The sequence below is a fragment of the Sceloporus undulatus genome, chromosome 2 (assembly GCF_019175285.1).
Source record: "Sceloporus undulatus isolate JIND9_A2432 ecotype Alabama chromosome 2, SceUnd_v1.1, whole genome shotgun sequence".
Lineage (NCBI taxonomy): Eukaryota > Metazoa > Chordata > Lepidosauria > Squamata > Phrynosomatidae > Sceloporus > Sceloporus undulatus.
This window is the reverse complement of record NC_056523.1, coordinates 99,421,055-99,438,030: the sequence shown is the minus strand read 5'-3', so window position 1 is coordinate 99,438,030 and position 16,976 is coordinate 99,421,055. Positions and strand designations below refer to the sequence as shown.

General features: G+C 43.2%; 1 protein-coding gene across 2 annotated transcripts in view; it reads right to left on the bottom strand.

Moving 5' to 3' along the window:
- LOC121922119 (serine/threonine-protein phosphatase 2A catalytic subunit alpha isoform) overlaps window positions 1–16,976 on the bottom strand; it is a 96,521-nt gene that overhangs the window by 17,988 nt on the left and 61,557 nt on the right. The window contains exon 1 of one of the 2 annotated variants that reach the window (XM_042451087.1): window positions 4,901–5,243. The exons of the other annotated variant lie outside the window; for it this stretch is intronic. Within the exon in view, the coding sequence (XP_042307021.1) occupies window positions 4,901–5,002 (102 nt within the window). The 5' untranslated portion in view covers window positions 5,003–5,243. Of the gene's footprint in view, window positions 1–4,900; window positions 5,244–16,976 lie in introns of those variants that run through there. 2 annotated transcript variants of the gene reach the window in all.

Here is a 16,976-nt window from a genome sequence, read left to right as displayed (position 1 = left end):
TGTCTATTACTGGGAAAAGTATTTCTATAAGAATCACCACTATAAAAACAAGACAGTGAACTCTTTCTGCATGTGGCTTTTGTTCCTACTCTCCCAACCAACCTGTTTTTCTTGAAAAGACTCCCTTCCTGAACAATGGCATCACCTTCTCCTTCTACAATTTGTCGTGGTGCAGTCACATTTCCTGAGTTGTGGCTATGCACACTTTACTTCAGTCATCCCTTCTAACATTGGGTCCAGGTGGCAAACACCAGCAGGACCAAAATCAAAGTGGGGCCACTATGAAAGAAGAAGGGGATGTCAAGATATTGAGGAAACAGCATGCTTTGCCGAAGTACAAAATAGTAAAACTGGAGGGCAGTCCATTCTCCCTTCCCTGCAAGAAAAAAAAGAGCCCGATAAAGGCTAAGCATGGTCACTGACCATTAAATGTTGAGTACGAATTGGAAACAAAAAATGGTTGGTGGGTCAGGGGAGAAAAACAAACAAACGGGAAGGCCGGCTGTATCCCTGAGTAGAAGCATTTTGCTTAAAAGGTTAGGATATACTAAAACATTTTATTACAAGATCAATGAAATCATTTGATTAAAATCTTATATACAACACTACAATACATATATATTTTCTTATGTTTCTACTATACAACACAAATTTTATATCAGTGTTCCGTTCAAAACCTTCCTCATTACAGATACATCTCATAAAATTCTCAGCATCAGGAAAAGGTTGCCAATTAAGTAATGTACAGTCAACCAGTTAAAACCAAGTAGTCCACATCACAATTTACCAAACTACAGAAAGAGAGATCCCACCTTTATATTAGGATGTTACTGACAGTAACAGCTTGACAGTGGAATACACTGCCACAGAAATCCTCCTTCTTTGGTTTTAAACAGAGGCTAGATTTCCATCTGTGCTTTGATTGTGAGGTCCTGCATGGCCCTTGTGGTCTATTCTAACTCTACAATTCTATATCACATCACACTGGCATACAGACTGCCCTCCATATCTGTGGACTTGCCATTTGCAGATTTGAGCATCTGCAGATGGCAAGCCCCTGGGGGGGGTGGGGGTGGCAGAGGAGGAGGAGGAGAAAGGCGGTGGTGACAGAGGGGTAAGAGGAGGAGGGAGGAGTGGAAACAGAGGCAGGGAGGAGGAAAGAAAAAAGAAGAGGTGGGAAGAGGAAGCATGGAAGCTACAGCAGCAGGTGAGGAGGAGATAGCGAGGAAGAGGAGGAGGCAGCCCCCTGCTGCAATGAGAGTGGCAAGGCAGGCTTCAGGGAGATGGAACGCAAAGTCCCATTGTCTCCAATGGTGGCGTGACCACTTGGCCATACCACCATTGAGGACAATGGGACTTGAGCCTCCACAGATTTTGATATTCACAGGGGGATACAGAAGGGATCCACCAAGGAGACCAAGGGTCCACTGTAGTTCTAGCTCACTTATACTTCCTCGACTTCTCTCTTCTGCTTTCCACATGTTACATACCAGAGACAACTCTGGAAATTCAAAGATCACATGTGATTGCCATCTTAACAACCAACTTTTCCGCAAGATCAGAAAACTCCAGCTCCTCCATACTAGTGTTACAGGATTCTACAAATTTGCATTTTAAAATACACAAATAAGCAAGGCTGTGGAGTGGGAAGCCATCTGCAGTGGAGCCAGAATTGGCAGAAATGTCCCAACTCTCACTCCAGCTTCAAAATAAAACTGAACCATAATAAATACCTAAGGGCCAGCATAATGTAGCTGCTTGAACATTGGGCTAAGAACAAGCTCAAGCATAAACAACCACTGGGTGACCTTGGGCAAATCACACTTTCTCAGGAGGATGGGAATGGCAAACCCCCTCAGAAGAAACTTGCCAAGAAAACCCTTTGATAGGATTGCCTTTGGATCACCATAAGCCAAAAATGACTTGGATGCACCCAACAACAATGTTGCATATTTACTTTCATAGGAATTTGGGAAAGGTTTCTTCTTTAGAAATATTAACCAAATAAATAAATGTTATTTTCTATCAATCTAGCCTGATGATTCATGTGGTGGTGGTGATGCTTTATGCTACCATTTCACCACAGTAAATTTGGTATTACTAATTAATATATGCTTGCCATTTCAGAAAGAATCAGACAGTAGAAAACAGAGGGGTCAAAATCTGAAGATTTGGCTCACTAACTCTAAAGCTCTGCATATAAGCTACATGAACATAAGATTTGTTGGATACTCCTCACAGAACAAACAGAGAGAGTGACAATCCCAAAAAACAGTGATACCTTTGTTGGGCCAACCAAAATGCACAAAATACATGTTGCAAACTTTTGAAGCTCCACTGGCTTCTTCATCAGGCAAAGATGTTAAAAATCATAGAGGAGGGGAAAATATGACTTGATGTTAGCATTCTGAAGATGCTGCAGCTCTCAGTTCAAGTGGGGTGTTTTTGGAGGGGCATTTATGTGGGTCACCACCCCTTTTCTGGACATGTGGGTACTTCAGGAAAAATGTTTTAAGTTTCATTAGCAAGACAAAACCAACTGCTTCTCTTGAGATCCAAGTTGCCTCATTCTTTTGTGAAGCCACAAGCCCCTTTGTTAGGTAGAGAGCACTCCATGTTTTTGCAGCAGGAAATATTTTTTGGTGCTGTTTTGGCAAAACATGCCAAATGTCGTCCAAATGTTTAAGAAAAATGTTTTACCTTTGTTGGAGCTAGAAACCCCAAATGATAAAGTCTCTATCGGTTTCCCCTGATGTGACTAAAATGTGGTAGCTAACTTCCAGAAAACATAACACAACACAACAACAGAGCGAAGAGCAGCAGAGACCACAGGGACAAAAACAAGTCAGTCAAAAGGCAGCAAAAGGTAAAGTAACACACTTAGTAGGGTAATTCCACCCTCCCTTTGGTATCATGTAAAACCGTAGGAAAGAAATCTCCCTCACCAAACTTGTGCAGTCTGAGCGCCTGAATTCCTGCCTCAACTGTCAGTTACTTTCAATATGACTAATACTAGAATACTGTACAGTTCCCTTCAAGTTTACAAGGGCCCATCCTGCGATACTACAGATACCACAGAACAGCAAAATACCAATCTCAGCTAGGAACGTTCAGAACTTCAGAGCCGCACACTGTCCACTCATGACAGCCACACAGTCCTCCATCATTTACAAAGAAAACAAGTGTAAAAAAACACCATGGAGTGCTTCTTAGTCTTATAACAACTTTCCCCAAATTCCTTGACATTTGCAATCAAATAAACTGTGCGCAGACTAAAAATCTGAGCTCCTGTGTTGGAGACAACTTTAAGCAGGATGCAATTCTAACAAGTCTGTGAAAACTGACAGTCCGCCAGCAATGGCCAGAAATCAAGGACGTTAAGTGAAAGAAATTAGACAGCTTAACCCCGTCCTGTTTTATGGCTTTAATTATGTGGCTTAATGACTTCAATAACACTATTTATTTATTTATGTTCTGTTCTGTTCTGCTATGCAAGTCACTCTCTCTTCTCAGCCTCAGAGGATAGCAAGAGCAAGCCCCCTCTGAAGAAACTTGACCAGAACCCCCTCCACAACACAAGGCAGTTGTTAGAGCTCCCCAGGACCCACCATAGAGAAGGTGGGAGGAAAGGCTGCCCCTCCCTTCCCCCAAAGCCAGTATTTAAGAGTATTCCATGAAGAGATCCAGAAAGCCCCTCTTCTCCCCCCTTTTCTCACATGGCTTTCGGAGGTGGAGGAATTCTGCCAGGGCGATGCCAGACATGGAACTGCAGTCCCAAAAAGCCTCTTTCAGAGCTCTGGGCCCACAACAACACACTCCAACCCCCAGAACCCCATAGCTTTGAGCCAGGGCACTTAAAGCGGTGCCAAACCGGGTTATTTCTCTCACAGTGGATCATTCCTGCGGTGCGTCGTGGCCCATGCTGCTTAGTGCCGGGCAGAATGGAGGGCCCGCTGCCCACAGCATCCAAGGGACCCCCTGCACCTCTCTCTTTCCCTTCCCAGACACATCGCCCACAAGAGGCAAGCCCTTGAGTCAGGCCACTGTCTCCGCAGAAATGGCCCCGGCTTCAGCCCGCCTCTCTCTCTCTCGTCTGACTGGCTTCCCTGGGTGTCTTTTCAGAGGAAGGCGCCATTTTAGGAGGCGGGCGATGCGGCAGGGGCCGCGGGGGAGAGGGAGCCAAGAGCCCCACCCCGAAACCCACCCTCCTGAGCCCTGCTCAACATGGACGGAGAAGAAAGGCCAAAGGGGCTCCTAGGAAGAACGCTCAACATGGAGGGCCTTCTGGGCAGAAAACAAAAGCACCGGCAGGAGCCTAACCGCCTGCCCCTGAGCCCTGCAAGGAAAGGCAGGGGGCCTTTGGGGAATCCCTCCCGGCAGGAAACGAACGGCAAACGCACTTCATAGAAATCTAAGCCCATGCTTCTCGCTTCTGCATTTGGGGAGTCCTCCTGGGCGCCTGGTCACCCAGCCAAGGAGGGGAAGGGCCCGCACCCGCCTCTGGGAGGAGCCCCGTCCTCCTTTCCCAGGACCTGCCCTACATTTCAGCCTCCTCTCCAGCAGGAACTGCCAACCTCTTCCATTCCTGAGCAGCTCCCATTTCTAGGAGTGTCAAGAAAGCCGCCCTCCATCCTGGGCAGGACCAAAGATTGAGAGAGAGAGAGAGATGGCTCCTCCACTTCGAGGCTCACCCAGAAGCAGGGAACTGGCCTCCCCATCCAGAGCAGGGCTTTGGATCCCTGTCGGGGCTCTTAGCTGTTGTTGCTGTCCAGGAGGAAGGCCCCCAAAGGCCCTCCATTTGGAGCAGGACACGGAGGGGAGAGTGGGGCTGGGGCTGGGGCTGTCCCTTTGGCGGCGTCCTCCATGGCTGTCCCTCCTCTGGGGCTCCCCTGGCGCCTACCTTCTCGCAGAGGCTCTTGACTTGCCCCTCGGAGAGCTGCTTGCACTCGTTCAGCTGCTCCACCCACTGGTCCAGCTCCTTCGTGAAGACCTTCTCCTCCATCCTCGCCTTCGCCTTCGCCTCCTTCCTCCTGCCCTCCTTCGCCGGCGCCCACCGGCCCGACCCCGCCTCTCCTCCTCAGCAGGGATGAGACCGGCTAACCTCGCCCGGAGGAAGAGGAAGAAGGCCCGGTGGAGGGAGGCAGGGAATGGCGGCGGCGGCGGCACCCGTCCTCCGGGAACCAAGAAAGAGGAAGGAAGGAAGGGGCGCCGTGTAATGGCCGCCGCCGCGCCCTGACGTCACTGACTCCCCACCCTCCTCCTTCTGCGCCTGCGCCGACTCTCACTCACTCACTCAGTGTTCCGGGAGGGTGTGCGCATGCGCGGGGCTCCTCCTCCTCCTAGCAACCAGAGGGTGGGGCCTCCCTGAGAGCAGAGCTGCACTGGGAAGTTACTCCACTTCTTCTTTTTATCCCGCTTCGGCTCCGTGATGCGGAGGGATTCTGGGGATGGTAGTTTGCTGTGGTACCTCTGCTAATGTCTTGGTCCCTTTGTCTGAAATCAATAGCAATAGTGTGTCCCAAGAAGAGCCACCAAAATAGGGAGCCATGCCTTATGAGGAAAGACTTATGGAACTGGGTGTGTTTAGCCTGGAGAAGAGAAGGTTAAGAGGTGATATGATAGCCCTGTTTAAATATTTGAAGGGATATCATATTGAGGAGGGAGCAAGCTTGTTTTCTGCTGCTCCAGAGACTAGAACCCAGAGCAATGGATGCAAGCTCCAGGAAAAGAGATTCCACCTCAACATTAGGAGGAACTTCCTGACAGTAAGGGCTGTTCAACAGTGGGACACACTCCCTTGGAGATTTTGGTGGAGTCTCTTTCCTTGGAGGTGTTTAAACAAAGGCTGGATGCTTTGACTGGGAGTTCCTGCATGGCAGAATGGGGTCGGATTGGATGGCCCCTGTGGTCTCTTCCAACTCTATGATTCTATAATTCCAATAACAGCTTCATTTATATACTGCTTCATACCACCTAAGCAGTCTCTAGTGGTTTACAACCATAAGCTAATTGCCTTGAACAAGCTGGGTACTCATCTTAGTGACCTCAGAAGGATTCAAGGCCAAGTGGACCCTGAGCCCCTGGCTGGGATTGAACTTACAACCTTATAGTTTGTGAGTGAGTGGCTGCAGTACAGGGACATAACCATTGCGCCACCAGGGCTTTTCTTTACACAGACCTGGAACACCTACTAAGAAAGATCAAAGAAGAAAGTGAAAAGGCAGACCTAATGTTGAACATAAAGAAAACAAAAATAATGTCCACCAAGGACCTTCACAAGTTCAACCTAGACAATGAAGAAATAGAAATTGTAAAAGAATTCCCATACCTGGGATCAAACATTGATAGAAATGGGAACTGCAGTCAGGAAATTAGGAGAAGATTAAGAATGGGGAGGGTGGCTATGAAAGAACTATTAAAGATTCTTAAATGCAAAGATATACAATTCAGCACAAATGTTAGAATTATAAAGCCATTGTATTCCCTATTGCCATGTATGGATGTGAGAGCTGGACAGTTAAGAAAGATAATAGGAAGAAAATCCATTCATTTGAGATGTGGTGCTGAGAAGAGTGCTGAGGATCCCACGGACAGCCAAAAGGACAAACAAATGGGTCCTAGAGTAGATCAATCCGGAAACCTCCCTGGAAGGCAACATGACCAAACTGAGGCTGTTGTATTTTGGACACATCATGAGAAGAGAGGACTCACTGGAAAAGACAATAATGCCAAGGAAAATGGAGGAAAGTAGGAAGAGAGGAAGGCCACATGCCAGATGCATGGACTCTATTAAGGAGGTCACTGCTATGGGGATGCAGGAATTAAGCAGAGCAGTGTTCTTAGAGATGTCTCATCCATAGGGTCGCCATGAGTCGAGATCAACTCGAAGGCAGTTAACAACATACAAAAACCTTGACTCTCTCACACTCCTTTTTTTGTAATTGGGTGAAACAAATTGTAAAATAAGTAGACCAAGACTATGAATGATTATGCTACAACTTCTTTGTCACAGTTAGTCTCAAAGGTGCTAAAATATCCATTTGCATACTGATACTGAGAGCCAGTGGACCTAGTGGTTTGAGTGTTGCACTGTGACTCTGGAGACCAGAATTCGATTCCTAGCTCAGCCATGGAAACCCACTGGGTGACCTTGGGCAAGTCACATGCTCTCAGCCTCAGGGGAAGGCAATGGCAAACCTGCTCTGAACAAATCTTTCCAAGAAAACGCTACGATAGATTTGCCTTAGGGTCACCATAAGTCGGAAACAACATAAAGGCACACAACAACAACAGCAAATTCCAGACTAACAAAGCTATGTCTCTGTCTATAGGGAGTGCAATGCATGATGTCGTAAATCATCATCCAATCAGCAAAGTGAACAGCAAGCAAGTAGAACCAGTTTTCTGCATTCTGGAGAGGTTTACCTATATATGACAAAATGGTCAGGAACACTGCCAGAGTACAGCAGCCTTTCCCCCTTCACCCTGTTGTGCAATCTACTCTTCCACATTTGTGGAAAAAAATCATTCTCTAGTGTATTAGTACTTGCCAACAGATTACAAAATTAATTGAGAGAGAAAACCAAACTGCCTAGGTTTAGGCAAGGGATTAACAGAGATGTTCATAATCAGTTCTTCAAATAGAAGAAGCGCAGCAAGTGTTCAGCCTGGTTTTACAGATAAAGCTCTAGACCAGGGGTAGGCAACCCTTTTGAGCCGGGGGCCGGGTTGCTGTCCCTCAGACAACTGGAGGGCCGAAGTCAAAAAATAAATAATTAAACAATTTTTTTAAAATAAATAAATAAATAAATAAACCAGGACAAATGTAGGACAAAATTTTCAAATTTTAAATAAAAAATGGAGGACACACGAAAAAATTGCTGATTTTTTAAAAAATGTTAAGATAAATGCATGTTTCTGAGGCTTCTATAGACAGTTGCCCCACCATGCCCCTTGAGCAAGACGCCAAAGGCCCCGGCGGCAATCGGCGGCAGGACCGGGCTGGGGCCGGTCCCAAGGCCTCGCTGGGCCGCATCCGGCCCGCGGGCCGCAGGTTGCCTACCCCTGCTCTAGACAATTTAAATGAATTTGTTATATAGGTCCAAAGCACACTGCCGAAATAATCCAGTTTGAGACTGCTTTAACTGCCCTGACTCAGTGCTAGGGAATCCTGGGAAAGGTAATTTACTGTGGCAGCAGAGCTCTTTGCCAGAGAACGCTAGAAGTCGCACAAAACTACAGTTCCCAGTATTCCCTAGCACTGAGCCAGGGCAGACAAAGAGGTCTCAAATGGGATTATTTCTGCAGTGTGCTTTGGACCATAGACTAATTTATGGAACTCTCCTTTATATTCTTTCCCATTATTATTATTATTATTATTAGTGTTGATGAAATATTTAGGAAATTCTTCTGAAAATGTTTGGGCAGATCATGCCCTACATTCAGAAGTTCCAACTGTCAGATCAAGGAAGGTAGAATGTCGTCAGCTATTTTGTCTAATTATAAGAGACATCCAGGTAGCTTAGCATAAGGAAGCTTGCTAGAATTTTCTAAACAAATTTTTCAAACTGGATATCTTTAATTGGTGGAATGATCACCAATTAAAGGTGACTAACTCTGGCCTCTGCTTTTAAAAAGAAACCTAATATTTTATCTCCTATGGCTGAAGTTGCCATAAATGTATGTGGAAGGAGGGGTTCTGATGGTACAAAAAAAGGGAGATATCCATCACAACATGAACTTCTCAAAATGGCAGACTGTTGTATCACACCTGGAAGGAAATATCTTTGTGGGATGGGAACAGTTTGGAAGCCATGCAAACCTTTGAAGCTATTACTAACAACAACAAACTCCTGACATGCTTTGAAGAAATCAAAAATAAAATAATGTACAGTATGGCTCCTTGGGGTTAGAGGAGGAGAATTAGATGAGAGACAATTGTTTATTAACAACTTTTATCATATTCACAGTAAAGTGTGCATGTGGGATAGTTTTAGATTGCCACATGCCAGATTTTTTTATATATATAATACTAGCATTTCAATATGATTTAAAGGAGACTGTAACTTGGTTTACAGGAGAGATAGCTCTTCTGATGTATCATTGCAACATCTCATACAATACTCATCTACAAAGGAATCTGGTAACTTTATGGAAATCAAAGGATGTCATGCTTTTGACATCAGTTGATTACATTCATATTCAATATCTTCCCTTTTCCTTATAAGTGGCAGGTGATGGTTTAAAGTTAATTGCAGCTAATTCAAAATAATTAAGATTCATATACTGAAGAATGAAAATACTCTCTCACACACACGCAAAGAGAGAGAATGAATCATTGCTGAAGAGGTGGATGACAGCACAATGGATAAATTGATGCAGAGTTGAATACATTAATGTACAGATCCTTCTGTGGAAAAAGGTTTGGTTTAATATGATGGTCTAGATATAAACATTGTATATAACTCTACACTCAATCAGAAATTATAGGTATATCTTCTACAAGATATAGGTCAACCTCTCAAAGGGCATTTTCCATCTTGGCCCCTGGGATCTGGAACACCCTTCCCGAGGAGCTCCGCACCGCCACCTCCCTGGATCTCTTTAAAAAGAGACTGAAGACCTTTTTGTTTCATCAAGCCTTCCCTGATGTTCTGTGATATGTGTGGCCCCCCCTATATGATTAACATCTTCGAGTATATTGCTGGCTTGGTTTAATGTTGATTTTATGTATACTGTGCACTGTTTTGTAAGTTTTAATTATCTATTGCAATTTTTATCTTGTATCATTATTGCAATTGTTGTACACCGCTGTGATCGGATGGAATAGCGGTATATAAATTATTATTATTATTATTATTATTATTATTATTATTATTATTATTATGTAAAAAAAGTGCACACAATAACCAAAGCAATGTTATAAAACAAAGGCATGGATGAAAACCATTCTTGGTAAACCATAAGAAAGGAATAAGGAAAGACATAGACAGATAATCTCAGGTTTCAGAGGGCAACCATGCCATAAACTCCATGTTTTAAAGCCAGTGTTTTAAATATGACATAGATGAGTAACTGAATGTAGGACTAAAGTCATAGGTGATTGTCAAATGGCATTTTCGAATATACTAAAGATGTCTTTCAGGATACAACTTGGCAAAATTTATTTGATATCAAGCCTTGCTAAAATAAAAAGGCCTATGCTTGCTGTTTTAAGGCCTCAGTTTCACCAACTGCAGATGAAATTAAAGTATTGTTGTGGTGGTACAAGTGCTCCTATACCACCATAAACATATCTGCCAATCAGCTGACAATGCTAAGTGGAAAAACAGTCACAGTATATTGTGGTTTGCTATGTTTCTAAAATGTTTTTAATATTTGTATTAGTAGGTTTTATCTATATTTTGTTTTATCCTGCCTTGGGTGAAACCACTACTTCACATGTGCTCTCCAGAACTGAATAGCTGCTCTCTTTCCAAAGCTGTTTTTATTGTTGCCCTAGTTTTCTATTACACAAATACTTGAACTAGGCATTGTGCGTTAGCTGGCATATCATTAGTGCTTAATTTTCAGGAAAAAAAACATTATATTAATCACATCTGTGAATAAAATTTTCTGATCTGGAAGCCTTTCCTCAAAAATCCAGGGTTGGGGAGCTGAAGCTCTCCAGAGATGGCTGGATTGCAATGCCCTAATCAAAGCAGTAACAGGTGAGCCATGATAGCAATTGCCATCCAAGTACATTTGAAAAGCCTCAGCTGCCCACCCCTACCACTGATCCCTGATGTGAGATGAAAGAAATGCACTCTGAACATGCTTGGAGAGCCATTTTCATTTGTTTTTAATCCATCCATTCCAGGAATAAGCCCTGATGGTGAAAATAGATGCCAGGGTTTATGCTGGCTATTTGCCGTAATAAATGAAATGAATGTAGATGCCAGGGTTGAATCTTGGCAACGCTTGGCACACACATAAGCCTCCACTGCTTCCATTCAGAGTGCATTGCTAAAATGCCAGTGCATTGCTAATCTGTTAAAAGTCCCTTGGCTCCTATCATTCCCTGACTGATACACTCACTGCATGGCCTCAGGCATACTTCTGTTTCCTGATCATTCATTTGCAGAAGCTTTTTGAACACAGGACAGATCATGGGCATAAACAGGCAGTTGCCATGGAGATAATATGATGGTATTGCAATTGAAATTCCATGTATTTGGCATACCACACGTGGCTTGATCAATCATAAAATCCTACGCAGAGTGTCTTTTTTGTCCCACCCCACCTGTGCACAGGAAATCTGACTTGGCTTTTCCTACCCACACAGAGGAGACTGACAGCTTGTTCTGGCTTTCAGAAATGTAAGTACCTGGGATGGAAGTAGAAACTTGGTGCCAATGTTTTAAAAGAAGGCACTTGGGAGCCTGCCCTGGATAGAAATCACTTCCTCTGGTGCTTTTGGGTACCTCAGAAGGATTGTTGCTGTGTTGCAGAACACCTGATTTACACCCAAAAGCCCTTATCTCCAGGTAAGGCTGGCAAAACTTCTCCATGAAACCCTATGAAGAACCACTGCCGTCAGTGTTGACTGTATTGGGATCGATAGACCAATGACTCAGTACGACTTAGCTTCATATATTTCTGTCGTTCCCTATAGTACTGTACAATACATAAGGACAGAACTATGAGTCAGTCTTAAACAGGGTAAAGGCAAGTGAATTTCAAATCCAACAACCTTGTGGTGCATTTAAGTACCTCATGTAATTCACTTCACATTTTGTTGGGCAGAAACATTGACTAATGAAATGACAAATGCCTCATTTTATCATGTTCTTTGCATTTCCCCATAATTTATTTTCATCCCAAATAATGCATTCATAATTATGGAACTTTCCTCCACCTGTTTCCTTTCTGTCCCAAGGATTCTGAGTAGTTATCAGCATTTCTGTTCCCTAAATCCCAGAAGGTAATGCAGAATATAGATGCAAAATACAGTATATTAATAAATCATTAATATCTAATTTAATTAATATTAATCGGCATATTATAATGAATATTGAATTAAGATGTCAGTTGTCATTATCAGTCAAAATTGTATAGTTTTTGAAAAATGTCTATCACCATTCAGGTCAAGAGACAATGTCCCATTCTCACAACACACCCTAAAGGAAAACTAGACTACAATACAGAATAATAAAATCAGCGGTTTTGTTTTAGTTGTAATTCCAGTGGAGTCTTCCAGACTACCCAGTAGCTCAGTGAACGTTGGGGATTTTTATTTCAGGATTTCATAACTTGTAACAGTTGGTTCTGCTTCCCTATCAAGTGGTGCCCTAAATTTATCAGACTTTTGGCCCTGTTTTGTTGTTGGTTGTAGCTGAGTTTAGCACTATCTCTGATCTGCACATTTCTTTTCGGTCGCCATTGAAAAGATACTTAAACTGCAGTGGGGTGGGGTTTCCAGCCATCCCTCTGCTATCTCCTTCATGAACTCAACACTTACCCACTATGTTTCTCCTCTAGTACCCATCTTCCCTGTTTCATACATTTACTTTTTTAAAATTAAAATATTTGGTATAGTTATTATGCTAAAATGCTATACCACTTTAGCACTATAACTGTAAAAGTGAATAGGAATAAAGAAGCATCCAATAGGAAAGGTAATGAGGGAAGAAAAGTCAGCAGAAAACCAAGGTGGCACTGGTTGTTAAGCTGTGGAGTGGTGGTGATTTCCCTCCATTCGACTATTCCTTCCATGAACTTGAATCCCAGTTTTGGAGGACAGGCGTTGTTATCGTCAACTGCCTTCTAGTTGATTTCAACCTATGGTAAAGCCTTGAAGTCACCCTGTACTCAGCTGTCCTACTCAGCTCCTGCAGACTCACATTGCATCTATTCATCTGGTATACAGCCTTCCTCTTTTCTTATTGACCTTCACATTACACAGCATTATTGTCTTTTATAGTGCCTCCTTTCTTTTCAAGATATGGCCAAAATATGACAACCTCAGTTTAGTCATCTTTGTGTCTACAGCGAGTTTGGGCCTGATTTGTTCTAGGACCCATTTATTTGTCTTTTTAGCAGTCCATGGTATTCACAGAACTTGCCATGCCCTCTTTGAGGGGTCTGATGAAGAGCCTGAAAGCCCAGGGGACATGCCAGGGCTGCAGTAATGCTGGCAGCAGGTCCAGGTGAACTTGCAGCCAGCACTAGGGCCGAGTTCCCAGTAGCCACAGGAGCAAGTTTCATTACAATCAACCCCCTCAGACAAAGAGCAAGACTTACACAGTGCCTGACCCCATGGAGAGACCAGGAAAAGGAGAGATGCCGGTATTCCTAGTATATAAGTAAGAAGTAGGCTGCTAATAGGGTGCACCTGCGAAACCTGGACATAAATATCCCAGCACCTCCCTCAGTCCAGTATGGTTGACAACCACCCATCTTCCTTGGGAGAAAGCTACCTTGATCAATTGCCTGTTGCCTTGAATTCTGCCTTGACTCTGACTATTCTTTCAGATTACCCCTTTGGACTGCCTGACTGGACTGGTTGCTGACTTACGAATGACCTGCACTGAATTAAACAACCCCTGCTTTTGACCACTGCTTTTACTATGGACACTTTGGTGAGCCAAACTCTCTTTCTCTTCCTGTTCCTGCTTGAGACACTGAGGTTTCGAGCTAGGAGTCTGGCTAGCTTCCAAAGGGCAAACCAGGACAGAGCTCTTTTCCAGCACCACGTCTCAGATGAGTTGATTCTCTTCCTGTTTGTTTTCTTCAGTGTCCAACTTTCACAATCATACATAGAAAGTGGAAATACAATAGCATAGACAATCCTAACTTTGGTATTAGGGTGTATGTACTATTTAGTATTTGAGCTGGTGTACAAATAAAATGATTGATTGATTGATTGATTCACTCATACACTCAACACTTCCCTTCCTGGTCTCCTCCCCCCCCCATGTTTATGTTCTCTGTCTTGCAAATTTATTTGTTTCTTTGTTTATGTTATAGTTATAGTACTAAATGCCATTTCATTTTAGCAGTATAATTCTAAAAAAAAGAGAGAAAAAAGGAAAAACACTAATTCCAGTAGCCTAAAAAATAATGAAAAACAAAGATCAGCAGAAAACCGCAGTGGAAAAGGTCACACCCTCAGTCTCTCACTCACCCTAATGACAGCAGGGGGGAGGCCGCATCCAAAAAGTACAACAGGAGGAACCAAAACAATAAATACAGATATGTAATATTTACCCCAACCTATATTAGAGACTCCTAGGATTGAGGAGGGGGCATTATGCAGTGGGTCTTTAAAGCTGCTGCTAATAGCAGAATTTCACAAGAAAAATACTGGGAGAGGAGGAACATTGTGGGATATTAGGAAGAAAGAAAAAACCCTGACAGCTATAGCTATGACTCTCACCAAATCCTAAGGCTTTTGGCTAGTTTGGAGGAGCCAACTCTGTGTCTCTGTTAACGAACACACCTGAAATAGTTTCAAACAGGAAACAACACATGGAATGTGGCCTTTCAAGGGAGTCACTTCTATTTAAACACTCTTCCCATGCATGACTAAATGCTCCAAAAATAACATAAAACATTGCCTTTCAACCCCGCTGATCAGACCTTCAACATCTTCCTGGGGGGAAAAAATGAGTCTATACCTTTTCCACTGGCTTGATATGATTGGCTAGAGGAGGAGTGGACTTGCCTATTATCATAAACACTCCATGGAAAGCAGACATGAGTAACCTTCTTTTTTACAGGTTGGGGGCTGCAGTACCCTGGGGATTAATCTGTTTAAGGCCACACACTGGGGGTGAGCAGGTCTGATAAATAGAGATAGGTGCCAAGTCAAAAGTAAGTGAGCTTATATCTTATCTTTTTGTCTTGTTTTTTTGTGGGGTTTTCGGGCTATTCTCTTTTTCTTCCCTGCCTCTCTGTCTGCTCCCCACCTTGTAGACTGCCACAGAAGAGACAGATCATCTTGCCAAAGACTGTCATAATTAAGGTGAGAGTTGTGTGAGACCAGGCTGGATGGCACAAGAGGCTTCATGCCTGATAGAAAATCTAATGTAAATTCTTGAACAGAGGTTTAATACAGATGCAAGTAGCAATAGCAATATAGCAAGTACATTTCTATACCGCTAATCAGTGAACTAGCACTCCCTAAGTGGTTTACAATGTGTAAGCTAATTGCCCCCAACAAGCTGGGTACTCATTTTAGCAATCTATGGAATGATGCATGGTTGAGTGGACCCTGGAATCTCTCTTCTCTCCCCTCCCAGAGCTCACTATTCCAAAGCAAAATAAAAATTAAAAAAGCTGATGGAGTTAGCCTGCTTTGGAATAGCGAGTGAAAGGGGGAAAGAGGAGGAGAATCAAGCCACATTGTGCCACGTGACTGCTGTGATGCTGGAAATGAAATGAAGAGGATTTTGGCACCATAATACCTGTGATGAGATAGTGTGAATGGGAGCTCATTGATGGGTTTTAGCCAACAATGAAAAGGTGCATTATAGTAACAGAGTGGCAACAGGACAGATATTACATTATCTGATCAGTACTGACCAAAGATGCTTTTATCCTATTAAAATTCCACTTTTTAGCCTTGTGTGGTAAAGTCCATTGTTCTGTACTTATAAACAGAGAAACTTTTTTCCATGTTGCTGTTGAATCATGTTTCAGTTTGGAAGGAAGAACAGTTGTCTTTCACTCCCATTCCTCTTTGTTCTTTAGAGAGTGTAATATCAAATGTCATTGCCCGTGCCTTTTTGTTATAAATAGGTGGGATGGAATTAGGATAATTATTGTGTGTCTGCATTTAGTTTGCATCCTTACATAACAAAACCTTCTAACTCACAGCTTCTATTAATAGGGAGGAGTAGAATGGTGTGCTGCGGCAACCCCAAATTATGTATGTAAATATCAGTGTTTGGTTACTATAAGGTAGATCATGAATACAGTTGGCCCTCACATTCGCAGATGCTAGAGGCACAGGACATCCATGAAAGTGGAAAAACCACAAAATCTGCCAGATGCACATTACATGAAGAAAGAGAAGAAAGATACCAAAATCACCTTCTCCCAGTGATTCTCCCCCTCACCACCACAGCCTGGGCAAACAATCCCAGGGCAGAAAGAGAGACAGCGGCAATCCCCAGCCCCCAAGCATGCATTTTTGGGGCCCTCTTGCCCTTGGGAGCCCACCATACACCTGTGTCTACCTTCACAGCAGTGCCTGCACTGCTTCTCATTTGCTTTATTCACTCAGTATCATTTGCAATGTTAGCAGCAATTATTGTAATTATTATAATTAATAATTATAGATGATAAACTCACAAATAATCAGATTCACTGCTCCCCCTCCCATGGAAATCACAACCTTTGGTCTTGCTTAAAGAAAAAACCATCTTGTCTTCTCTACCAACTGGAGTGGGGTGGAGGCTAATAGTAATCGAGGGATCCATTTCAGTTAAGCAAATGGCATGGCAGAAAGAGTTAAACATTCCCTTCCCCAGCTTCTCTGTCCTAAACCAGCTTGTGGTCTGCTCTCGTTTCAGAAATAATAAAATCAGGATATCACAGAAAGTGCTACAATGTTTGTTTTAGGCTCTGAATTTGACAGTTCTCAGGGGTGCTTGTTTTTCCTACACAGAAACGATCTCCATGCATTTCCATGCAGTTGTACCACACATAATGTAAGAGCTTCACTGTGAGGAACCAGATCAGGCAGGGGAAAGAGTAAGAAAGCTGGTTTCCTTAGCGCATTGTCATGTTGAAGGAGGTTTCAGATGAGAATTTTTTGATCACATATTATTGTGAAGAACTTTGTTGTTGCTCTTTGTTATGTGCCATCAAGTGAAACCCAACTTATGATGACACTATCATAGAATTTTCTTGGAAAGAAGTTTGTAGTTGCCATCCTCTTAGACAGGGAGAATATGACTTGCCCAACTGGAATTTCCATGGCTGAGCAGAGA